We start from the raw sequence: 25517 nt of genomic DNA, 5'->3' as shown, positions 1-25517 counted from the left end.
GGTAAGTGAACAGGGGATGATGATACTAATTGCGCCATTTATCAAAACTGTTTGAAAATTCAAAAAATTTGGAGGAGCAAGTAGTAGGGTGTAGAAGCTGTAAAACACACATCCCCATGTATGACAATTATAATCATACTTTAATGGTTGAGCTTAATTAATCTCAATTAATTAGCCCTAGACTGGACATATGGCAGGTGAGTTATATACAATTACAAGGACAAATGTCTCCAACTACTGGGCCCCATCCGCTCGCTATCTCTCTCTCTCTCTCTCTCGTATTTTGAACTGTCTTAGAGGGACCCTTAAACCTTAATAAAGGCAGCCTGTCTTCAACATTCGATACTCCAACTCTTCTTCCTCTCACCCCTTCTCTCCTCTCTCTCTTCTCTCTCCCCTTCTGCTTCGTCTTCTTTTTGCCCTTTTTCTTCTTTAGTCTATTTTTCTCATCTTGGGCCTTGCTAAACCCAGCAACCTCAGCTGGGTCACTGTTAAATCTGCAACTTTCCTCATCTCCGTCCCTGTAACGAATCATGGCTATGGCGAAAGCGGTGAATGATGCCGAGTTATGGCTTCCCTCGCAGATCCTGACCGATGCCGACATCCTCGGCGACAAGGAGAACGATAAGAATGGCGTCAACGCTGACTTGGATGCTTCTTTCGGCTTCCCCTCGGAGTTTCCCTACGATTTTTACTCTTTCGGGCCTTCTGGCTCCGCTATGAGCTCGCCGGTGGAGTCGGTGGCTGGTTCGACGGAGACTGATAGCAGCGGTAGCGACGTTGACGAGGACTTCTTTGCGGCCTGGAGTCGCCGGTTGAGTCAGTCGTCCCTCTACAAAACTCCAAAACTCACTGTCGCCACTTGCTGCGACAGGGACAAAACTGAGGTAAGACTAAAGAGTTTGGGGATTTCTCCGAAATTTCAAATTTCATTTTCGTATCACCCTCCCTTTTAGAACTGATTCGGGTCGGTTCTTTAGGTTCAGAAAACTCGTGGCTTAGCCCGGTCGCCTCAGTCGACTTTGAGCGGAATCGGAAGCTGGTCCGGTAGCAGCGCTGTCTCTGGCGACAGAAGCCCAAGTATAGGTTCTCAGGTTCCATCCCCTCCAACGACGCCGTTTCCTGCAAAGAATGACCTCGCCTGGGATGTCATCTACGCCGCTGCTGGACAAGTCGCGAGGCTGAAGATGAACAGTGAAGTTTCCAAGTACGATTTCCAGAACGGTGCGTTTCTCGGTGCCCCTCGGCCTGCAATTCCAAAGACTCAAGCCCCATCGATTTACTCGAACCAGAGCTTCCTTCAGGTGAGTTTAGCAGATAACAACGATCATTCAAAGCTTAGTTAGAATTGACACTTGGCTTCTGCCTTCGCCGGCGAAGGTCTCAAGGGATTGTTTTCTCTTTTAAGGTTCAGGCTCAACAGGCGAGCCAGCAACAGTGTACTTCTGTGTGGGGGAGGCAAGCTAAAGCTGACTGGCTGGCTCAGCAGCAGCAGAAAATGCAAAACAGAGCTGTGCGCAATGTTGGGTACGAGAGTGTGAAATGTGGGCGTCCTTTGTCTATGCCCCATTGTGCTTGGTCTCCTCTCCAAGTTCAAACCCACAATCATCAGCAGGTGCAGCTCAATGGATCTGGATCACGAGCCGCCGCGAACGGCGGATCTGTTGGTAGAAGGGGATGTGGTGGAACAGGGGTTTTCCTCCCTCGCCAGTACGGAAACCCACCAGAGCCTCGCAAGAAAACAAGTAACCGCTTACTCTGAACTTGTTTATTCTGTAATGTGTTTCTAATTTGTCTGTTAAGATTGCATCTAACATGCAATGGGTTCATTCCCCTCAGGTTGTGCGCCTGTCCTGCTTCCGTCCAAGGTTGTTCCTGGTCGGAACTTGAAGAGCGATGACCTGAATGCAGCCAATCAAACAGGCTTCTCCGCAGCATTTGCCGCCGAGTATGGTGAGTTTGATTTTATCTTTTCAGTCCCCTTGAGGAACCCTCTTAAATGTAAAGTGAATTTCATAGTTAAAACTTGTTTTACTGATGGATTTTGCGTTGTGGTTTTTGATGTTGCAGATGCATTAGTGGCTCGAAGAAATGCTCTACTCTTGCAGCAGCAGAGAATAAGTGGTCGGCCAGAGGAGGTAGCGAACCACGACCTACGCTTACCCCAGGACTGGATATACTGACCGAAGCAAGAAGATTCAAATTCTCCAAGTTAAACTAGTGAAGTGGGGCAAGTGCAATAGGTTTTAAGTAGGGATCATGGTATTTTGGTTTTAAAATTTTTCAATAGGGATGATGAAGAAGAAGATATTCAAGAATGTTGTGTTAGCTTTTAGGTGCAATAAAGCAATATCTATATTTTTTGGGATAAGATTGCGGGTTGTAGGTTGTGGCTTTTCGTTGCGTAAACAGTGAAGAAGAAGAAATAGGAGTTTAGTGTTTTTATTTTGGTTGTAATAAGCTAAAGCTTAGTAGCCGATCTTCTTCCTTCCTGCACTAGTGGGTGATGGGAAGGAAGAGGAAAGTCGGGAGGGGGAAGAAGTGTGAAGCAAGTTAGTAGTAGCGTCAGAGATTGGAAGTTTTTACCCAGAACTTGTAAATCCCTGGCCGGTAAAAAAGTTATGTAATAATTTATACTAAGTAATAATAATATTAATGTTATTATTTCTTCATGTTGTGCTTTTGTTGCTGTTGGGTTGTGCCTTTGATAGCTGTTAATGAAATGGAATCATTATGAAAGATTTTGAAATCAAAAAAGAGGGAAGGGAGATTCAATTTGAGAGGAGAATCAGGCGAAAGGGACAAGCCTGGGATTGAAGGAGACTGGATGGGGTATTCTGGTCCACTCAGTGGGTTCTGGGCCCTTTCTTCCTTAAAAGAGGCAAAATTTCTCTTTATAATACTTAATCATTTATGTATTTTTATCGATATATATGTTCATGGCGAGGAGTGGCATCGCCCTGGCTAATGGCTGTAAACGGAGACATGTTTGAATGTTGTAATTTTTGCTTTTACGAGAGTGATGGGCAATATTTAATATATTTTAGCCCTTCTTTTTAATTTCATGTTACATTGGTGCTTTATTTTTTTTTTTTTAAAAGGAAGTTTGCTTGACATGGAAATATGAACTTCAACACTGGCGTGGTGCTTCCCCAAGTCCCAAGGTTTTGGGTTTTCAAGTTGAGGAGTGAGGGAGACTAATTTAATTTTGAAGTGGGGTAAAGGAAGAACAAAAAGTCTCAGTTCAAATTTTATAGATCCTTTGATTTAATTCCTGACGTTTGCCACAAACACATTTTTGTTTACCATTTCCGTTGGGCAAAAAGAATCGGCATGTCTAAAGAAGATTCAAATCTGGAACAAGATTATGAAATAAAAAATTGTGTATGCATTAGTTTGATTCGAATCATTGCAGCTGATCAGTAACGGCCTAATTTAAGATGATCTTCTACCAGGCAAATTTGCTACCTCCCGATGCGCTATTGGATTGTTGATTTTTGACCTCATGTTAAGAGAGGTTAGTTGCTATGCTGATTTTCGGGCTTTCAAGGTTATCAAATGAATGTGGAAGATGTAATCATAGGTACCACTGAGATCCTAAATGTAAATCATTTAGAGGGAAAAGTTTTGGTAAAAATAAGTGTTTGGGAACCTTATATGAGTCTGTTTAACATGACTTATAAATAACTTTTTAATTGTAATTTATGAAATACAAGATAAGTATTTGAGAAGAGTTTCATTTTTATTTACATGAGACATAATTATAAATGATTTTAAACGCTAATCCAAACAGGGCCATAAGAAACTTAAAGTGCTTTTATGCAAGTTGGAATAAAATACCTCTAATATATTTATCGTGAACTCTATAAAATCACAATAACTTTCCAAAAACTATTCCAAACACCCCTTAAATCACTTATAGTATATTTAATACTTACTTTCTAATTGTATCCTTATTTAATTCTCAGAGAAAGAACTTTAAGAATAAAATTGATTTTTTTTTTCAATTTAATACATTTCTTAATATACGATAATATGAGACAAATGACTTGTATCAATAACAAGTAACATTTCTCTACGGGGGGAGTATAGAGCCCCACTTGGATGGTTTTATGCATCGATTTCATTTAGCTAGTTATCCTCATACATTTTTACATGCCCTTTATTCCGAAAATAATTTTTAAAAAAATATTAAAATAGTTTTTAATGTTTGAGTTCAATCATTGACATAGTTCATCTTAATGTTGAGTGAGAAAACTTAATTAACTCGACGGATGAAGTTGATGATACTATTATATTGAAATGGGTGAGGAATTAATGAAGTGTACTTGCTTTATCCATTACTAGGTTCATTAACTCAGAGTAAAATTAATTATGCGAGTAGGTTAGCTCACCATACCAACTCTATTTTAAATACTGAAATCACATCGTGAGATGTACCCCACTTGAAACTTTACATTACGGAGTACTTATTAATTTAACAAAAAACTCACACATACTGACGTAAAAAAATAAATGGCTACAGCAAGGTTTGGTACCTAACATATAAATCCTCGTGAAGGTCATAAATTTGATATGAGGTCGCATGTGTGTGCTGTTGACTGAGTCAAAATTAGAGAGATGTTTTTTTTTTACCCTATTTCTTCCAGGTGTCCATGCCCACTAAAATTTTCAAATGATTTTGATCATGTGATATGTCGTTGCCCCTTCACGTATCCGCATATATTATGTCTTGTCACTCTTTTTTTTATTACTCTTCCAGTCCTTAATATAAGACCCATTTAACTAATTTGATTAGATTAAGGAAGTTAGGTAAATTAGTTAATTATAAGAAAAATGACACATTTTTCCTAAAACACCATAATCATCTTTTTTATACCCCCTTTCCCTATTCTATTTGATTATGGCTGATGGAGTATCTATAAGGGTAATTTAGAGAAAATTGATAAATATGATAAATGGGTCTTATATTTAGGACCAAAACCAACTCAAGAATTGGGTCCTATATTAAGGACCGGAGGAGTACTATTTTATCTTAATTAATCACAAATTGACCCTCAATTTTCCGATAATAAGCCTTCACGCCCATTAATTTTGCTCACAGTCTTGTTCATTTTTTGTTCCATTATTCATTTATGTATGGGACTATAATTGAAAGGCTAACTTATATTAATTAGAAGAGGAGGAGTATGAATTTACTGAGAAAGGTACGTGAAAAATAAGATATTAATGAAGTGCTAAGATGGAACGGGAACCGGGAAGTAGTGAAAGTACAGCCCCATAAAGTGAGGCATGTGGGGGGTTTGTACGGCCACGCCTGTTCTTTTGATTTCCACTTTCTCACAGTCTTACACAGACTTACTCTTTTTTTTTTTTAATTTAAAAAGAAGAAGACAATTAAGTTATATTTTTTGGGTTCAAAATATAAACTAAATTTTATCTATTTATATTTATCAAGAAATCAATTAAAATCAATTTAAAATAATAAATATGTAAGGCATATATTTGTTTTTTTAATATACTCTTATTAATGAAGAGAATAAGTAAAAGATACAATAAATTAATTAAGAAGAAAAGAGAATATAGGGGGGATAAAATTAGAAAAAACTCATTAAATATTTGAACAAAAATAAATGTTATCTTATAAAAAAAAATCCTTTTAAAAAAGTTTAGCTTAAAAAGAAGAAGACGATTAAATTATGATTTATATAATACTCGTATAAAGTAAGTGTGTAAGATCTCACCTAAGAAAAAAAAAGTAAGTATGGAAGAAAAATTTTATTTTAAATGACATCAATAAATATTTTTAAGAACCTAAATTGTGATGCCAAACAAGCACTACAGGTCCCAAAATAGGATTGAGCTTGTAACATCTATTATTAATGAGGAGATTTCATTTGACAAGGCTACAAATGGAGGCACACAAACTTACTTTAAATTTACATATTTGAAGTCAATTTTTGAATCAATAAGATTGTGTGATGTTCCGGTTAATCACTTGGGCGGTTGATTAGGTCACATGATTTGATCTGTTGAATATTTCAAAATGGGAAAAAAAAAAGCAATAAACAAAGGGTGGATTTTGCACTTTTCAGCATCCTAAGAACACTCTCATTGGCTAACAGTTCAGTAACTGTGCCGTCACCGTTTCAAGTTTACCTTATTTGTTGCTTTTGCTGTTTCGGATTGTTAATTTGTTTCTTACTTTCTTTTGTTTGGTTAAAATCAAGACATTCCATTCATGTCACCCTTGATTCCTGACAATTATCTCAGCATTAATACTAATAATGTGTTATGATTTTTTTAAAAAATAAAATAAAAAGGGTAGGTGTTTGTGGGAGGTCATCATTTTGAAGCAATTTAATTATTGGGCCTTGGCATAATGGCATGCATGGGAATGGAATGACCATATGTAATGCTTAAAGAGCCTCTTTTACGAAATTAACATTTTTTTATGCAAAAAAACATAAACTAGGTTTGGATGTGCCTTTGCTGGCAAGATTGCTAACAAAGGCACCAAAAATAATTGAAAGTAACGTTTAAGCAATATGGAAGGTCACACACGAAGTTGTGATGTGATCATATCATGTTGTGTGCACTATGTGACATCCACTCTTTTTTTTTTTAAAAAAAAAGATTTTGATTACAACCCATCTTAATATTTTTCTCCATATTTTATCTTGATATATTTTTTTAATTGAGAATATGATGTTACATAATACAATCCTCCTCACTTTTACGTTATGTGTGACAATTTGTTTTTAATTTCCTCTTTCTCAAAGGTTTAAGAATAACCATCCAAGCCGTATTTTATAGTTTTTGTATCATGAAATTTTTTAATTTAAAGAAAATATTAATAAATAGTGATTTCATATTTTCAAAAAAATTTACAAAAGAATGACAATTAGGAAAACTCAGAGCACCCAAAGTGCACAAACAATAAAATTAGTGCAATGGAGGCCTTCCCTTGAGCAAATCGTTGAATTAGGGATTCGCCCAATATATTATTATTGAATTAGTGATTCACCCAATAAATTTTTCTTTCTTTTCTCTCCTTTTTTTTTTTTTTGTTGACGACTTGGAGCTGTGATGGTGATGTGAAGGTTAGGAATGGTGGTGGCCTCCCAACTACTTTAATAGGGCTACAGTGGCCCATATCTGCAGCCGTCAATCACGTTTCTTCTTGGTCCATCCGAATCCGCCAACCCGATCCATTCACTTTACATGCATCCTTTACTTTCACATAATCATGCAACCTGTCACAAAGCGTAAAAAATACACTATATCTCTTATCCTTTAAATAATTATCTTACATTTCGTGTTTAATATAACACCTAATTAATTAAATTGAGAAGATTAAGGATATTGAATACATTACTTCTAAGTATTATATTATTGTTTTTCTCCAAACTAGTTTGCCCGGTTTATAAACTTATATATAATCTAATGATACATATACATATTTTAGAGAGATTATATAATATATGCTATAATTAAGCATACTTTTTAATTTTTTAAATTAGTTAATTAGATCATATATTAAGGATTTGAGCAGTAAGTACCTTAGGACATAGAATGTAGCTGGCAAATATCAAATCATAAGTGGTGTGTAGTTGGGGCATGATATCACTTGTAGAAGCTTCGACTTTTCAGGATCCAACATTCTTAATTTTGTTGATTTAGAAAATGAAAAGTGTAAATTGCAAGAATTAAGGCGTTCATTTTGGGCTTAAACTAGTTTTGTTATATGATGTGAATCTCATCCATCATATCCGTTCCAATTTTACGCCTTCCAGCCTATACACATGACCTGTCATTAAAGCCGAGCCAACAAAGCATTTTGTCACCCACCATTCTTCTTTCCATTGACTTTGTTCAACCAAAATTTGATTCTTCTTCAGGCTATACTTTTGTAACCTAATTTTGTTTTGATATAATTTAATTTCGAATGCTTTGTACGCTTTTACTTATGCCTAAATTCTATTATGTTTTAATTTATTCTCCAAATTTATCATGAATTCGTTTCATCCATTCATATTGCAAGGTGGTCTGGAATTTTGAATGATGAAATGATCCTGATATAAAAAAAAAACAGTAATATTTCAAAAATTAGACAAAAAAAAATCAATGTAAAGTACTAAATAGGAAAAATTCTCCAACAAGGATGTAAACCTTGGTGAGTTCCCAACTCCCATTAGGTTGTGTGACTCTAATTTTAACTTCGAATTCAGGTTTATGATGATGGTATTGTTTGGGTCAAACATTGTGTTTGATTAAGCTTTGCCCTATTTGTGTGTGTGTGTGTTTTTTTTTTGGTTTTGGAACTGTTTGATGATGTGTTGTTGTTTTTCACTAAGCTAAAATACTTCTAGTGAAAAAAAATACAATAAAAGGAAAAGCAAACCTATTGATATTGAAGAAAAATAATAAGAATTGAAATTTATTTCTGTTATTGCACATGCAACCAACCATTATTTTTGTGAATTATATATAAAAGTAGTGAGGGTTATGAAAGTGTTCGTTACTACTATTATTTTGCTGGACCGAGCATATTGATACATTGAATTTTTTTTTTTGAATGATGATACATTGAATTATTGAATGTGAGAGGTCCCCCCCCCCATTTTTCTTTAAAAAAAAAAAGTTGAAGATCAGGAATTGAGCCAATCATGGGGAGAGGCCCACCCAAAGAAGCTTTGGCATCTTTTCGTAAATCCAATGAACGTATTTTCATGATACTCCCCAACTTTAGTGTTGTGGAATTCACTTCACCCATTCAATCATTTGCATCCTTCCTATTCATTTCAAACCTTCATGCTTTTATTATAATTAAACCCATAATATAAAAGCCTGTTATCTCACTAAAAAGCCTGCACAGTTTTTCATAACTGAAAAAAATCCTACAAGTTTCTTTCTTATTAACTAAACATTAGACTTGGATCGTGTCTCCACAGTGCTAGTTAGGTTCACTGCCTCTAAAACACCCAGGCATGTTCTAAAATTACCACAAAGTAATTTGAGTGAAGGAATAATTCCTCACAATGTGGCAAACTAAAACTCAAATTGCCACTTCAAACAAGATTGTCTTCGATGAAAAGATACCGATACCTAAAGGAAAAACAAGAAAGAAGAAAGCTACAAAGTGCGCACAAGATAAAGGTTCAAATTGTCTAACTGATACATTCCTTAATACTTTTGCAAGCTGCAAATCCTCCACTGATGGTACGTGAGTTTTCAAAAAAGAAAAGGGGCTTCAAATTTATGAACTATTAAATCTTTTTCTTTGTTCTGGTTTTATTTTAAATGCATAGGCACAAGAAATATAATTTAGAATCGTGGCAGTGGCCCAACTTAGTTTTTATTTGATCATTTCCCATGACGCGAATAAGTTAGTTAGAGCCGAAACGTTATGAAGCCCATCTTCATTAATAATAGGCCTGGCACTGTACATTGAAATGGGCCAATTGGGCTGGGAAGAAATGAATGGGCTGAGCCTTTTAAAGTTAAGGAAAACGGATCTTATATCATGACAGAGCTTCCCGGCTCCACGTCCGAAGGCCAACATTACACCTAATTCAATTCCCAGGATGACAAACTGAGCCTCTCCAACTTCACGCAGCCTTTTAGGCCCTCACAGAAGAGCATTGTGGTGGTAAATATATTCAAAGCTTGAAAAGTCTCCTATTTTAACATTTAATTTCAACCTACATTTTTGCTTCGTTATATATAGTACAGATTTCTTTTCATTTCTACTTGTTCTTTTTTTTAAAAAAAAAAAATTTTGGCCAATTTCATAGTTTGATTTTTTCCTGCTATCCTCCTAATCCTATTCAAGGGGTTCAAGGCACTAAATATGGACTCTCAGCAGAGATTTGAACGTGACTAAACCCTTGGTTCATCGTTTGCTTTTGTTCCGAGTTCCAACTTTCATGTCTCCTTCTCCACTTCCGAACCTTTTCTGTTGCCCGGTCTTTTTTTGGCTTCATTTCAAACACCATGGAATCTTTACTTTGGAGGAATAAGTTTTTCTATAAATACCCTTTTCATGTTATACTTCCTGACTCGTCATCCCACTTGGCCCAGTGCAAAAATAGTATTTAGCTCTTGTAGTTATTTCATTGTGGCGTGAGAGATTATTGAAGCCCAACATAAATCAAGCCCAACACCTAAGCAAAAGCCCAACGAAGAGTAGGATGTTGGCAGAATACTTTTCTTGTTAATTTTACTTTACACGTGTCTTGCTTGTAATGGAGAGAGTTCTCTATATATTGCTCTTTACCACTGTTCATGTTGATACAATGAATATACACAATGTTCTCTCGTTCCTTGGGCGTCCCTGCTTTTCTTTTCATTTCAATCATGGTGCTTCGTTTTCACTTCTGCTTCAACATGGTATCAGAGCATAGGCTACTCTAACCCTTAGCAAATGTCTGGTTCTCCTTCGCCCAACATGTCTTCTACTGGTTCTCCTCACACACACTCAGAACGGTACTGTTGAACACAGACACTGCACCATTGTTGAAACTGGTCTTGCTCTTATGCATCATGCCTATGTTCCACAAGCCTACTGGTCATTTGCCTTCTCCACGGCCTCCTTCCTTCTCAATTGATTACCAAGTTCGGTTTTACATGGCCAAAGCCCATTTGAGATCTTAAATAAAACAAAACCTGATTACACTTTTTTGAAAGTTTTTGGTACAGGCTGTTGGCCCAATCTGCGCCCTTATGTTTGTCACAAGCTAGCACCAAGATCCCATCTATGTGTTTTTATTGGCTACGCCTCCAATCACTTGGGGTACCTTTGCTTGCATCTCCCCTCCGAATGAATATATACATCCCGAGATGTCATTTTTGATGAAAATCTCTTCCCTTTTCAAGCCCAACACAAAAACTCTGAGCCCAATGCCTTACTCCAATCCACTATTCCTCTTCCCAATTTTACACTTCAACCCACTTCATCCAGGCCCATAACTGACAGCCCAGTGTCCTCTCCTCACCCTATTCATCTTCCTCCTTCCCCCACTGCGCCCTCACAGTCTCTCTCGTCACCCTTTTCGACGCCTTCTCTCTCTTCCCACACTACTTCGCCGCCTGCTGCCCCACCTACCCATGTACCATCACCACCTCGTCCTTCTCACCCGATGGTCACTCGCTCACGAGCAAACATTTTCAAACCCAAACATCTCTCTCCTGATTTTACCTCTCACATACCCCCACGAGCTCACTACTCCTCGGTCAATGAACCCATCGTACCATCTTCAATCTCCCAAGCCCTCAAAGCTCCTGAATGGCGCCAAGCCCTCCAAGATGAGTATTTCGCCCTCCTCTCCACCCATACCTGGGATCTTGTTCCATATTCTCCTTCCATGAACATCGTAGGTTGCAAGTGGGTCTTTCGAAAAAAATTTCTCGCTGATGGCTCCCTTGATAAGCTCAAAGCCCGACTTGTAGCTAAGGGATTTCACCAACAACCAGGGATCGATTTTGCCGACACCTTCTCTCCGGTAGTCAAGCCCGTCACTGTTCGCCTCATACTAGCTCTTGCGGTTTCAAAGGGCTGGCTGATAAATCAAATTGATGTCTAAAATGCTTTTCTTCATGGTTTTCTCACCGAAGATGTTTATATGCAGCAGCCTCCTGGGTTTGTTCATCCTGACCTTCCCTCCTATGTCTGCAAGCTGCGCAAGGCCATTTATGGCCTTAAACAAGCACCTCGAGCCTGGTTCGCTCGTCTCAGTACTTGCCTGGCTGAACTCGGCTTCCACTCCTCTCGGTCCGACTCTTCCCTTTTCATTTGCCACAACTCTAAATGCACTATTTATGTTTTAATCTATGTTGATGACATAATTGTTACTGGGTCCTCTACTGATGCTGTCAACAATCTGATAAATGCTCTTGGTATCTCTTTTCCTGTCAAAAATCTCGGTCCATTGCACTATTTTTTGGGTGTTGAGGTTCTTCCCTCCTCCTCCGGTCTTATCCTCTCTCAACGCAAATACATTCTTGACCTTCTTGAAAAAGCCAACATGTCCAAAGCTCGCCCGGTCTCCACACCAATGGCTTCGAGTTCTACTCTCACTGCCTCTCTTGGACCTGATTTTCCCAATCCACATCAGTATAGAAGCATTGTTGGTAGTCTTCAGTATTTAAGCTTCACTCGGCCAAACATTACATTTGCCGTCAACAGAGTCTGTCAATTTATGCACCATCCAAAGGAACATCACTGGACTGCTGTCAAACGTATCTTACAGTATCTCCGTGGCACCTCTCACTTTGCTCTACATATGAGGCCCTCCCCTTCTCTTACTCTATCTGCTTTTTCGGATGCCGATTGGGGTGGTAACCCAGATGATTACCGATCCACAGGGGCCTTTGCTATCTATCTTGGTCCTAATTTAATCGTTTGGAGTTCCAAAAAGCAAGCCTCTGTCGCGCGCTCAAGTACTAAAGCTGAGTACAAAGCAATTGCTACCACTCAGTGAAGTTATCTGGTTACAAAACCTTCTTTATGAGCTTGACATTTACCTACCTAATGCACCCTTTCTTTATTGTGATAATTCGGGTGCCACATATCTTGTTGCCAATCCCATTTTTCACTCCAAGGCCAAACATATTTCATTGGACTATCATTTTGTACGTGAGCGCCTCACCTCTGGCCTTCTAAATCTTCCACATGTCTCTTCCAGAGATCAAATTGTAGATATTCTAACCAAACCTCTCCCTACCTCTCGGTTCAATATTCTGCGTTCGAGTCTCACAGTTCTTCTAGTCCAGTTCGACTCGCGGGAGAGTATTAAAGCCCAACACCTAAGCAAAAGCCCAACGAAGAGTAGGATGTCGGCAGAATACTTTTCTTGTTAATTTTACTTTACACATGTATTACTTGTAATGGAGAGAGTTCTCTATATATTGCTCTTTACCACTGTTCATGTTGATACAATGAATACACACAATGTTCTCTCGTTCCTTGGGCGTCTCTACTTTTCTTTTCATTTCAGTCATGGTGCTTCGTTTTCACTTCTGCTTCAACAGAGATACTTGTGAATTCTACAAAGTCGAAGCACTATTATAACAGTTTCCACTTAATCGTTTCTCATAGAAATCGCGAAGGTTAAATATGAAGACGAAAGACTCAACTAGATATGTAGGATACTGAAAACTTCACGAACTCATAACAGATTCACACATCATAACTACACACAGAGACAGCAATCCCAGCACGGCCGAGCCCCACACGAACCCAGACCGTGTTCTTATTTTAGACTTCTCACAACCGTCATCCATTACAAAAGCAAGCAGAGTACTAGTGAGGTTCCGTTCAGCCGGTGATCTGAACGGCCTTCACGTCGGGCTTCTTCACGTCCTCCTTCGGGACTGTGACCGTCAGCACGCCGTTCTCCATGCTGGCCTTCACCTGCTCCACCCTGGCGTTCTCTGGCAGCCTGAACCTCCTGAGGAAGCGGCCGCTGCTCCTCTCCATCCGGTGCCACGTGTCGTTCTTGTCCTCCTTCTCCCTCGTCCTCTCTCCGCTGATCTGCAGCACCCTCCCCTCCTCGATCTCCACCTTCACCTCCTCCTTCTTCAGGCCCGGCAAGTCCGCCTTGAATACGTGAGCCTCCGGTGTCTCCTTCCAGTCAATGCGGGTGTTGGCGATGGCCGCCGTTTCGCTTGTCAGGTCGGATCGAGGGGCGGTGACGGCAAAGTCCTGCCATGGATCCCATACGTCGAGGGAGAAGGGATCGAAGACGTTGGTCCTGCGACCGGTGCCGAAGAAGCTTGGAATCAGCGACATTTTGCGTATGAATACAGTTGAGAGAAATTAACAACACAGTGATGATGAAGCTCTGGGTTTGATATATATTTGCCTGAGCTGCTTATGGATGAGGAAAGAAGAGGAGGAGGGGATGTATTTATACACGAGGAGAAGGAGAAAGGGAGATAGTGGAGATGGTTCTGGAGAAGGAGAGAGAAGAATCAATCAACGGCGAGCAAGACAGTAGGACCGGGGTCTAGAGAGTTGGGGAGCATGGCGGGCGAAACAGAAAACGAAAGTGAGCGATGCTTCCCGAATATTTTGTACGTTTCTCAATTTATTTTGATATTTTCCCTCATTAAGCAGTGCCACGTCACAACATTCTGGTTTCTGCCAGGGGTTCCTTTTCACAATGATGATTGAATAACAATAATGAGATTTTTCATTTAATCAACACGTAAGCATGTTCAGGATGAATACAAAGGAGTCTGATCGAGCTCGAAATGATGAGATTGAGGAAGATGAACAAGGGCCTAGCGGACTCGTAGTCTAGCAGAAAAGGCCAACCTTCCCACAATTGGGCCGCACTCAGCAATCCTGGATCCACAGGCTCAACAGTCATCAAATCGGGCGGGAACATTTTTATGTATGATTGAAGGTAGGGGTGTTCACTCCCAGATATCCGTCTTGGTTCCAATCACTTTGGAAAGAAACAGTCCGATCCCCGTTCTATCCCGATACATTATTTTTACTCATTTTTAATATAATAATATTATAATTTTTACAATTTTAGAATTTATAAGCTTTTCTGTATGGGTTATATAATATTTTTAGGGGATATTTATATCAATTATTGTTCTGATCCGTCCTATGAACACTGTAGTTTAAAGAAGATTTTTATCAAAAGGCCGCATCTGTTTCAGTTAACCAACATTCAATTTTTGATATTGGCCAACTTAACGTAAAAATGAAGCTGCCCATGAATTTTCTTCTCCATTCATCGTTTCTGAAATATAATAATAAAAATTAAATTTATACAATCGTTGTGCATTGTGTAGTTCAGCGCAGAGAGCCAATGCCACGAGTCCACTCAAAGTCCCACAGAAATGACACGTCATATATTAATATTGAGGGAGCGGAGCAACAGCTCATGGCTTATGCATACGTGTCATTGTGTTGTACAAGTGTGAATCCGCCGAAAATCCTGGTTCATCCTAGATGCTTCTTTCCCTGCCCTATATACAATACAATCTCCCTTTCTCCTTTTCATCCGCACAGGTATTCCGCAGACTACGCAGAATATCGATTCCAAGTATGTCGCTCATCCCAAGCTTCTTTGGCAATCGACGAAGCAACATTTTCGATCCTTTCTCTCTGGACCTGTGGGATCCCCTTGAGGGCTTCTCATTCCCCGGCACGGTGGCCAACCTGCCGTCCTCTGCTCGGGAAATCAGTGCCATAGCCGGTACCCGTGTGGACTGGAAGGAAACACCAGAGTGTCACATATTCAAGGCTGACCTTCCGGGGCTGAGGAAGGAGGACGTGAAGGTGGAGGTGGAAGATGGAAGGGTTCTGCAGATCAGTGGGGAGAGAAGCAGAGAGCAGGAGCACAAGGACGACAGGTGGCACCGCATTGAGAGGAGCACTGGCAAGTTCATGAGAAGATTCAGGTTGCCTGAGAACTCTAAGATGGAGGGGGTCAAGGCTTCTATGGAAAATGGGGTGCTCACTGTCACTGTGCCTAAGCAGGAAGAGAAGAAACCTGACGTCAAGCCCATCCAAATCACTGGCTAATGCTTCCATACATGCTTCTCCCTTGCCTGGGTCCCTAAGGGTGAGAGCTATCTGCTGCAGTGTTTCCGTTCAGAACTGCGTTTTTTTTTTTTTTGTCTAAATCTGTTTTTGGCTTAATGCAATGTCATCAAGCAATGTTGGCGTCTATAAAGCGTGCGCAAGTGGTTTTTGTTCAACGTCTATGATATAAAATTACTGCAGTTTCTCAGTTTTTGCCCCAGAAAATCGGTGATCCTTCACTTGGTACGGCGGATAAAGTAATTCCAGTGCACTTTTCTCCTCCGGACTAAAATAAATGAACAATCATCCCCAAGGGGAAAAACCTGTAACTTCATACCTCTACCTCTGCATTAAATGAAAACGAGAGGAGAGTAAACAACACACATTTGACTCTACATTTTAGTTCTGTAAGAACATCTTTCTTTCAGGAAATACACCTGATTTCTTCTATTCCAGGTGGCCTTAAACCGTTCTTATATTCTTCAGCATTGCGGCTTCGATCAAATCGAAGCCACTTTGCATCAGAAAAAACAATAACTCATAACAGAGCAATATTCCTTTCCCTCCCTGCATGACGCAAAAATGAAAGAAAAACAGTTGACATTTTAATCTCGAGATCAGCTATGTAAACATTATGATTTTACAGCTAGATGATTCCTCGTGGAATATTTAATATAGTTCTCAACACATTGAATGTACATGATTTTTAGCATTTTTCTATCCCAGGTGGCCCTGGCAATTTTAATATTCTTCAGTGCTGTGGCTGTCTAATTGAAGACGTCTCGCACAAGAAGAACAATATATGGGCACGACTCATAAGTAACACATGCAGTGTAACGTTCCTTATAGTCCACAGACAGATGTGATCATACGTCGCAACAAGACGGTAATGGTAAAAGAGGAATAGATTCAAGGTGTGAAAATGTGGCATCAACAACACATCAGAATCACACATTTATCTACGGAAAAGTAGAGATCGATTGATATAACAGGGGACACTTCTAACGTCAGATTGCTCTGTGATCATTCTCTAGTTATTCAGATTTGCTCGTAACTGCAATCGGATCCTTCCGTAACGCATTTTAAATGACATTCCAGGAAGCAAAAGCATAGTAATCATTAAAACACGCAGTCAGATAGTCTAAATTGCATAGCGGAGTTCGCAATTCATTCCATACTAGGGCTTTTACATCGTGATCACCGACACCAGAGTCTCACACCAAGGGGGGAAAAAAAAGAAAAGAAGACATAGCTTCTCATCACACAGACAATTATTTCCCATATAAGACCCTAACCATAACCATTGCTAGTTTATACAGAGAACAAAAGAGACAGCACCTGAGATTTTAACCAGAAATTTCAATGAACCGGACGTCCGGCTTCTTCACTCCTTCCCTGGGCACAGTCACAGTGAGCACGCCGTTCTCCATCGCAGCCTTGACCTGATCAACTTTAGCATCCTCTGGAAGCCTGAACCTCCTGGAGAAGCTGCCACTGCTGCGCTCAATCCGATGCCAGGTGTCGGTTTTCTCCTCCTGTTCCCGGTTCCTTCGCCCGCTGATCTGAAGAATCTTCCCTTCTTCAATCTCCACCTTCACTTCGTCCTTCTTCATACCAGGCACATCGGCTTTGAACACGTGAGCCGCAGGAGTCTCCTTCCAATCTACTTCAGCGTGAGCAAAGGACGACATCTCAGAGGGGAAGCCAGCGAGGGGAAGAGTGGGCCATCCTTCGAAAGGGTCCCACGCATGCAGTGAGAATGGATCGACGGTGTTTGGTCGACGGCCAAACCAGCTTGGAATCAACGACATGGTTGTTGATTGCAGACGCAAAACGCAGAATTCAGAGAAAGGGGGAAGCCGATATTGATTGGAAAGAGTGAGTGGAGAAGGCAGAATATGGAGCGAGGGTTGTTCATGATGGTTCGAGAAGGTTCTCTTTTGGACCGTTGGGATTGCACGAGGTCAGGTCCGTGTGCATCATCAGATCATCTGAAACGTGCGTTGACATCCGTTATGAATTTGGAAGTGATGCTTATTACTTACTGGCCACGCATAAAGCATCCAAGGACTCAGATTTTCAGGCCTGCGTTTTTTTTTTCACCCCTGTAATGCGGACTGTTATTTGACTTTAAATTAAATATTTTTTTCCCAACTTAAATTAAATGATTTTATTACTCTCTCCATCCCTTATTATAAATAATTATCAGAATCACATTAGTTAAATTGATTAAAAGACTAGTTCAAAATTTTAAAAAAAGGAATTATTTCTTATATCTAGAGATATTATTATGAGAGAGTTGGTTTTTTTCTTATAAAAAATAACAGGAAATGCTCTGGGGAAATGAAATCTAAAAAATAGTCGTGCTAATCATGTTTTGAAAATAGTATGCGAGGTTAAAATATTTATATTTTATATGAATATAAATTATATAGAAATAATTAGTCAATGTAAATCATTAAAATTTGATTTAAATTATCTAAGAGCAGAGCATTTATTTGGCCGCCATATTTTCTGTCACTATTGGCCATAAAATATTTCATACCAAGAGTTAGTTGACTAATTTGAACTGATTAAAAAGATTAGTTAAATTAATTATTTATAATAAATATATTTTGTTTTCTTTAAAATATCCTTAGTAATTACCTGTATTAATTAGAATTATTATTTGATAAAATATTTAACATATGTAATTACTATAAAAACTATTTTAGAAAATATATAAATATAAGAGATAAAGTGAATTAAGAATTTATAGTTATGATTAAATTGAAAGTTAAGTTATCATATTAAGGCGTGGAGCTAGTAATTCATAGCAATACCCAATAAAAAAGAATGATAATTCCGGCAAAACAAAAATAGCAATAAAGTCAATTGCACATGGGGTTCACAAAAGAAAGCACCAGCATGAGTCGCCATAAACCCAAAAAGCAAAAGGGAAAAACGCATCAACAATGAGAATGGTGGGTTGAAAACCCGTTCCATAAAACTCGTTCTCGTGTTATACGACTCAAGCCTAATTGATTGTTTTAGTCATAGGAGTAGAGATCAGAGATTCATGTCGAATAGCGAGACTACAAATATCGCCAATCGACGCGGAAACTTGCTCATTCTGGACCCGAATCGACATTGTTCTCTTCCCCCCCCCCCCGGGGGGGTTTTGCCCTGAAAGAAATGTCATCGTCCGTTTCATAAGCTTTCCTTTCCATAGCCTCCACTAAACATTTCTCTGCATGGGTTTGAAAGCTTAGCATGAAATGGAGTAGAGTGGGACATGATGAAATGAAATGGATGGCTCCCTTCTAATATTTATTACTTTCATACGCACGCCATCATGCACGTATTGTTAGACTATATGGTAGATCAAAAATCACAAGCGTTGCAAGACTAGATCTGATTTTTATTGTGGCCTAACATCTCATTTCTATTAGATATAAACTCTCGCTTTTTAATTCATTCTATCTACTTAGGCTCTGTTTTTTCTTCACTGTTCTTCTCTTGATACCTTTGTATTGTAGGGTGGTTTTAATTTCTTTACCGTTGGTTTTACTCCTAGGACTGTATCCAGAACCTTTGTATTTTATTCATTTTGCTGTTAAGATTGCTTGTCCTTTTTTCAAAAAGCATTCTGTGTTTTTATGATCAACCATGCACTAGAAAAAGTAAAGGAATTTAAGTTTCAAAATTTATAGCTCATCTAAACTTTGACCATGTATCATATGAGCTGACGGTCTATTTACAACAGGTAAAAAAGAGAGAAGAAAAATTGGGTTGACAGATTTACAGGTCGTCGTCGCTATCACTGGGACTTGAATCATCCACGTTAATTGCTGCCACTTTTGAAGTGCTAATCCTAAAAGAAGCCGAACGAATCTTAAACGGCAATTTGGGATTGCTTTGGACCACCCCACAGTCGGGTTCCCCTTTCCCTTCCTCTTTCTTCAGATCGCTAGGAGGCAAAAAGCAATCCATGGACAGTCCCTTGATGTTGAAATCTACTTCTTCAATCTCCCAAGCTTCTTCCATTCTCGTCCTCGAATGGCTTTCCGGTCCTTCCCCAAACCTAAACAAGGACACACAACTCTTCCCTGCGTGTGCTATCTTTATGCCATCTACATTTCTATAATCTTGTATCACAGATTCCATGGTGGTTTCCCAGAATATGCCGTCGTTTCCAGAGGATTTGATTCTGAGTAGGTGGGAGTCTTCTAGTTGTACCAACAGGCCAGTTCTTTGGCTGAAGTAGCCCCACATAGTGTGGCGTATTATCTCTACATTGCTGCTACTTCTTGCTCGAAGTGCTGAGGATTCGGCTTCCATTTTTAATATGAAACAGTCTTCGCTGTTCACTGTCTTCTCACCTATGCATATGGAGTTCATAAACAGGTTGGCCGTCGACCTTGGATCAAGACCCTGCTCAAAACGCCAGAAAGAAATAGTTCATTTTACAATTCATAAGGAGCGAGGAGCTGGTCGTAGTAATGTACGAGTTTGACTCTATCGACATCATATGTATTGATATATATTATATACTATTATGCTACTTCATTTGGGCTAATTAGTTACAGATCTAGTACATAAAAGCCGGTATGAACATTTACGTTTTAAAGTCTAAAGGAGGAAGAGTACAGGCTGTCACTACAGCTCAAATGGAATAATATTGTCAACACCTTGATAAAAAGAAAGATAATTGTTTGACTTTAAAGGAAGAAATTTAAATCCGCAATCCCCTCTTATTAGTTGACTTTTCTTTATCTAATTGTAGAACTTCGTTAGAGGGCTTCACCCAACAAGTGCAAATTTCCAAGGGACTAGAAGGAAAGTAGGTCAATTTTTTCTTATAGCCTGTGTCGTCTTCTTTCGTTTTCTTTCCCCCCAAACTAGCTTAAGGCGCGTTAGGGAATAGGCCGACCGCATTACCAAGTTCAAACCCTTTCTTTTGTCCAGACTTCAGATTATGGAAACAGGGAAGCCCCATCAATTAGAGAGTGGAAAGACAATTTGCGAAAACACTATAGACGAAGATAGGATGTAGTGAATCCAAGCAATAGCCAGCCTTAATGAGCGTTGTAACGTATTTTAAGGCCTTTTGTCCCCCCCCACCCCCCCGCGGCGGGCCCCGGGGGGGCCAGGGGCGGGAGCCAGATGAACTCTGCAAACAGAGTAGGGAACTTGTCGGTTTAAAAAAAGTGGATTCAAACAGATTCCAACGCGGATAAGCTTGACTTAGCAGAAACTATAACATTAATTCAAGGAGAAAAAGGACTTTTGACCGTACTAATCTTGGTGTTTGACATGAAAAATTATCCAACATGCCGAACACAAATGCATCCAGTAATGTCAGTGCTATATCTGTTACCTGTAGGAAGCGCCTAAGAGGTCTGGGTGGGCCGCGAGAAGCATGAGAGTGATGCCAAGGGGTTTGCCTCCATGCCACATTGCCGTCGCTCCCGGCGCTGATCTTGTAGCCGGAAACCACCAGCTCCAAGCACCATAGCTCCGGCCGCTTCTGCCACACCACGAACCCTCCCATCTCCGCCGGTGTCTGTGCCTTCTTAACCTTCACCATCTTCTTTACACCATTTCCGTTCCCTTCTCCTGCGCCAAACTCCGACGTTCCCATTCTAACTTGCCCCATCGCGTACATGCTCTCTATCGAATTCAACGCATGCTCTCCTCCCACCGCCGCCACATATTGTTTAACTATGTATTTCGCCATGGACGCCTCCTGCGCACGCAGATTAAACAAATTTAGGTAAACATCAAAATTTGGGGTTTCCTTTTCCAGGACAATCAACGATCGATTTCTAATTCATTACTTACAATATGCAGGTCTTTAATGTTACGACTGATAGTCTGGCTCTCGGGGTTGATAGGGAAAGGGATTAACGGAGCTCCGACGACGCCCAACAAAAGTTGGATCTCCGTGTTGCGGCCACCATGAGCGTAGAGCGCCGCGGATGATCGGGAATCAATATTTGGCTTCATCCAGGACATCATGTTCTGCCAGGCTCTGGCAGTTGCGGTCTTGGTGGTGAAAATTTCTTCAGGGATTGGGACCTCGAGAACCGTCTCGAGCGCATCCTCGCGATCCAGATTAGGGCACAGCTTCTTCATGAGAGAAGCTTAAGAGAGATCTTGGGGATTTAGGCAAAGGGTGTAATGGGCCACAGAGGCGAGCAAGAAAGTTTGAAGAAGAGAGAAAGAGGGAAGTGGGAGATGAAGAGGTTAGTACCAACCGGATATGGGTCCCCTCCGTAACGTGGTGTGCTTTGTGTGTGTCGTGATGGCACGCCTCTCTCTTCTTAAAGTAAACTCCCCAGCAAAAATGCGAAATCTTTATTTGGTATTTAAAATTAAAATTCTTTTTTAAAATTAAAATTCGTTTATGGGATATTTAGGCTGAGATATCTATGACTTGAATTAGGGGATTCTTAAATATATAGCCGTCCAAGGCCAAAAAGAGGAATTTAACATCGGTATTCTGGGAATCTGTTAATTTGATTTATTTTTTAATTAGATTTAAAATGTCACACTAATGACCAAAATATGATATTGATTTGAAATAGATATGAGAATCTTATATTTATCCATGCAAATTTTATATTATGTGTAAATATTCATTAGGTGTATTTGTTTTTACATCACCATTTTTTTTTTTTGACCGGAGTTTTTACATCACCATATATACATTAACTAATAAGTAATAACTATATATATGGCCTCCCTCAGTCCCTCTTGCTACAAATATACAAACACGATGAATATTGAAGAATAATAAATTTATTAAAAATTTTATGTTTTGCACTGGCATTAATTAAATTGCGTTAAATTCAACGATCTTGAATTGAATTAAAAGTGGGGCCACAGTACATGTGGAAATGGAGAGCCAGAGAATGTTCAGGACTAAGTGACTAATTCAGGCACCCAGCTAAGTCGCAATTCCATGTTAAATTTAGTTTTATTAAACGAAAAAACAGCGGCATACCCCTTTCAAGTTAAAAATAAAAAATAAAAGCGAAAATCAACTGGGGAGATAATTTACTTAGATATTTTAAAACTGAATGATATTATTGAAGAGAAACTTTGTGGATAAAGTATACTGATATTATTAATAGATCCTCAAAACATTTAAATCTGGACATCCGTTAAAATAATAATTAAATAATGCAAGCTAACATATTAGATATGTAATCTTACACTTAATTTCAATTAAATTTAATAAAACACTGGGTATAACTAATTGTTTCATGCAGATCGTGTTTCAACTTATGCCCGTTTTATTTAACGCACGCTGTGTTTTGCGGAAATTTTTACTTCTCTTATTTTACGGGCCTTAACGAATTATTGTTTGATTGATATTTATTATAGTGTGAAAAAAAGTGTGTGATTATTAATTATAGTGTTTGTGTAAAAATTGATCTAAATGATTTTAAATTTTGAATCCGTCAGGCTGATTTAGATAGCACTGAAATGTCATGACGAAGTGTTTTGTGTGTGTGTGTGTGTGTTAGATAAAGGTAATTTAGTGGAATAAAATTTTTTGGGAGTGCATGGCACGAAGCATGTGATGATAGGTTAACTCCTAAGAGAGGGATAATCATTAGTTTAATCATTTAACCAATCCCTTACTTCATGAACCATGAACTAAGGGAGGAAAAAAACCGATATATACTACCTCCAATCCTAATTATAAGACTTTATTTACAGATTACAAATAACATCTTATAATTAAAACCGGAGATAGTAATACTGAGAAAGAAAAACAAAGAGAAGACCAACATTGGAAGGCGACAATAGGAGGGCATGGGATTGGGTTATTAGGATGAGCTAACGAGTGACGACACAGCCACATGAAGAATGAATCTACGGATATGTCTGTGATGTGCAGGGGAGATTTGGCATGCTTCCTTATACTGTGAATCTAAACGTTGGATTAACCAAACTGGGGGATGATTATTGGAGCGACACGTATCCAATTCCGATTCGGCTGTGCATCCAACGCTTTTTTTCTCCACAAAATAATACTGTGTCGTCCCCAATAATGTCCTCCACGTTCTCTCCTTTGTCCCCAAACCAACCCTCCCTCCGCTTATATATATATATATATATATATATATAGACACACACGCACACACCCTGCTAATTAATTAGTCTTTATTTATTTGTCACAGTGGCGACCAGGTAATTATCTTCTTTGTTTACACTTACCAACTTCTTCATTCGTTTATTCATTTTTTATTTTTTTTTATTTGTGATCATATATGTTGTCTTCCTCCGAACCTACCCTCCCCAGATTCCTCCCATACACTATTGTCGTCTTGTTTAATTAGTTCGAATCTCCACACAGTATACATCCTTTCCTTTGTGTGTGTGTGTGTATAAGTATATTCATCAAATTCAGCAATATTATAGGTATCACGGTCAAGACCACTACAAAAAAATTGACTTTCAGCGGCGACAAAAGTCGCCGCTGAAAGTACAAAAGTCGCCGCCGAAAGTTTTTTGCGGCGACAAGTCGCCGCTGAAAAGTCGTTGCTGTAACAGCTGTGGCTAAAAACTTTCAGTGGCGACTAAAAAGGTCGCCGTTAAAAGGTACTTTCAGCGACGACTTTTAGAAGTTTCAGCAGCGACAAATGTCGCCGCCGAAAACACTTTCGGCGGCGACATTTGTCGCCGCCGAAAAGCCTTTCGGCGGCGATAAAAAAGTCGCCACAGAAAACACTTTCGGCGGCGACACTCTTGTCGCCGCTGAAAGACTTTTCGGCTTCAGCGGCGACAAGAGTGTCGCCGCCGAAAGTGTTTTCTGCGGCGACTTTTTTGTCGCCGCTGAAAGTAATGCCTAAGAAGAATTGGCTTTACCAATGCCACGTCATCACCGCCGGTGCCACGTCATCATCTCCGGCTGCCACGTCATCGCCGTCGACCTCCACGTCATCGCCATCGGCGGCCACGTCATCACCGCCGACCGCCACATCATCACTAGCCACCTCCACGTCACTCCTCTTCGCCACGTCATCGTCTAAATATTTTCACCTTAAATGTGTCTTCTTCCAGGTTCGAACTCGTGACCGCCTCCCTTCGTGTCCAACCTTCTTGCCGCTGAGCCAGATTGAATTTGTTTATTAATATTGTAAAATAAAATATATATTATTATATTATACTTTCAGCGGCGACACAAAAAGTCGCCGCTGAAGGTCCACTTTCGGCGGCGACAAAAAAAGTCGCCGCTGAAGGTCCATTTTCGGAAATTTGTTTAGTAATATTGTAAAATAAAATATATATTATTATATTATACTTTCAGCGGCGACAAAAAAAGTCGCCGCTGAAGGTCCACTTTCGGCGGCGACAAAAAAAGTCGCCGCTGAAGGTCCACTTTCGGCGGCGACAAAAAAAGTCGCCGCTGAAGGTCCACTTTCGGCGGCGACAAAAAAAGTCGCCGCTGAAGGTCCATTTTCGGAAATTTGTTTAGTAATATTGTAAAATAAAATATATATTATTATATTATACTTTTGGCGGCAACAAAAAAAGTCGCCGCTGAAAGTCCACTTTCGGCGGCGACAAAAAAAGTCGCCGCTGAAGGTCCATTTTCGGAAATTTGTTTAGTAATATTGTAAAATAAAATATATATTATTATATTATACTTTCGGCGGCGACAAAAAAGGTCGCCGCTGAAGGTCCACTTTCGGCGGCGACAAAAAAAAGTCGCCGCTGAAGGTCCATTTTCGGCAATTTGTTTATTAATATTATAAAATAAAATATATATTATTATATTATACTTTCAGCGGCGACAAAAAAAGTCGCCGCTGAAGGTCCACTTTCGGCGGCGACAAAAAAAGTCGCCGCTAAAAGTCCACTTTCAGCGGCGACATTTTGTCGCCGCTGAAAGTCTTGGTTTCAATGGCGAACTTTCAGCGGCGACTAGAAAAGTCGCCGCGGAAAGTCCACTTTCGGCGGCGACACTTTTGTC

At 39.5% G+C, this 25517-nt stretch overlaps 6 protein-coding genes across 7 annotated transcripts; 3 read left to right on the top strand and 3 right to left on the bottom strand.

Moving 5' to 3' along the window:
- The first annotated feature begins 381 nt into the window (after positions 1-381).
- Positions 382-2672, top strand: LOC114752227 (uncharacterized). 2 transcript variants are annotated; one of them, XM_028940950.1, is made up of 5 exons: positions 382-887; positions 981-1304; positions 1415-1745; positions 1840-1953; positions 2071-2672. In XM_028940950.1, the coding sequence occupies exons 1-5, from the start codon at positions 534-536 to the stop codon at positions 2181-2183; spliced, it is 1236 nt and encodes a 411-aa protein (XP_028796783.1). In that variant the 5' UTR covers positions 382-533; the 3' UTR covers positions 2184-2672. The 2 variants fall into 2 exon arrangements, with proteins under 2 accessions (XP_028796783.1, XP_028796782.1); XM_028940949.1 differs by having other exon boundaries at positions 1409-1745.
- An 8469-nt stretch (positions 2673-11141) lies between these two features.
- LOC114752232 (uncharacterized mitochondrial protein AtMg00820-like) lies at positions 11142-11585 on the top strand. Its single transcript, XM_028940958.1, has one exon. The coding sequence runs from the start codon at positions 11142-11144 to the stop codon at positions 11583-11585; it is 444 nt and encodes a 147-aa protein (XP_028796791.1).
- Positions 11586-13050: 1465 nt separating this feature from the next.
- Positions 13051-13856, bottom strand: LOC114752223 (17.3 kDa class I heat shock protein-like). The gene has a single exon (XM_028940946.1). The coding sequence runs from the start codon at positions 13790-13792 to the stop codon at positions 13319-13321; it is 474 nt and encodes a 157-aa protein (XP_028796779.1). The 5' UTR covers positions 13793-13856; the 3' UTR covers positions 13051-13318.
- Positions 13857-15067: 1211 nt separating this feature from the next.
- Positions 15068-15547, top strand: LOC114752228 (18.5 kDa class I heat shock protein-like). The gene has a single exon (XM_028940951.1). The coding sequence runs from the start codon at positions 15068-15070 to the stop codon at positions 15545-15547; it is 480 nt and encodes a 159-aa protein (XP_028796784.1).
- A 1080-nt stretch (positions 15548-16627) lies between these two features.
- Positions 16628-17522, bottom strand: LOC114752225 (18.1 kDa class I heat shock protein-like). Its single transcript, XM_028940948.1, has one exon. The coding sequence runs from the start codon at positions 17356-17358 to the stop codon at positions 16894-16896; it is 465 nt and encodes a 154-aa protein (XP_028796781.1). The 5' UTR covers positions 17359-17522; the 3' UTR covers positions 16628-16893.
- Positions 17523-19207: 1685 nt separating this feature from the next.
- On the bottom strand, positions 19208-21780 carry LOC114752224 (uncharacterized). Its single transcript, XM_028940947.1, has 3 exons — positions 21371-21780; positions 20907-21275; positions 19208-19960 (listed from the first exon to the last, which is right to left on the bottom strand). The coding sequence occupies exons 1-3, from the start codon at positions 21662-21664 to the stop codon at positions 19328-19330; spliced, it is 1296 nt and encodes a 431-aa protein (XP_028796780.1). The 5' UTR covers positions 21665-21780; the 3' UTR covers positions 19208-19327.
- Positions 21781-25517: the final 3737 nt, after the last annotated feature.

The sequence above is a fragment of the Neltuma alba genome, unplaced genomic scaffold (genome assembly GCF_004799145.2).
Source record: "Neltuma alba isolate B1F8T4 unplaced genomic scaffold, ASM479914v2 tig00007289_pilon, whole genome shotgun sequence".
Classification (NCBI taxonomy): Eukaryota; Viridiplantae; Streptophyta; class Magnoliopsida; order Fabales; family Fabaceae; genus Neltuma; species Neltuma alba.
The sequence above is the reverse complement of the archived record's forward strand: the minus strand, read 5'-3'. Positions and strand labels throughout refer to the sequence as shown.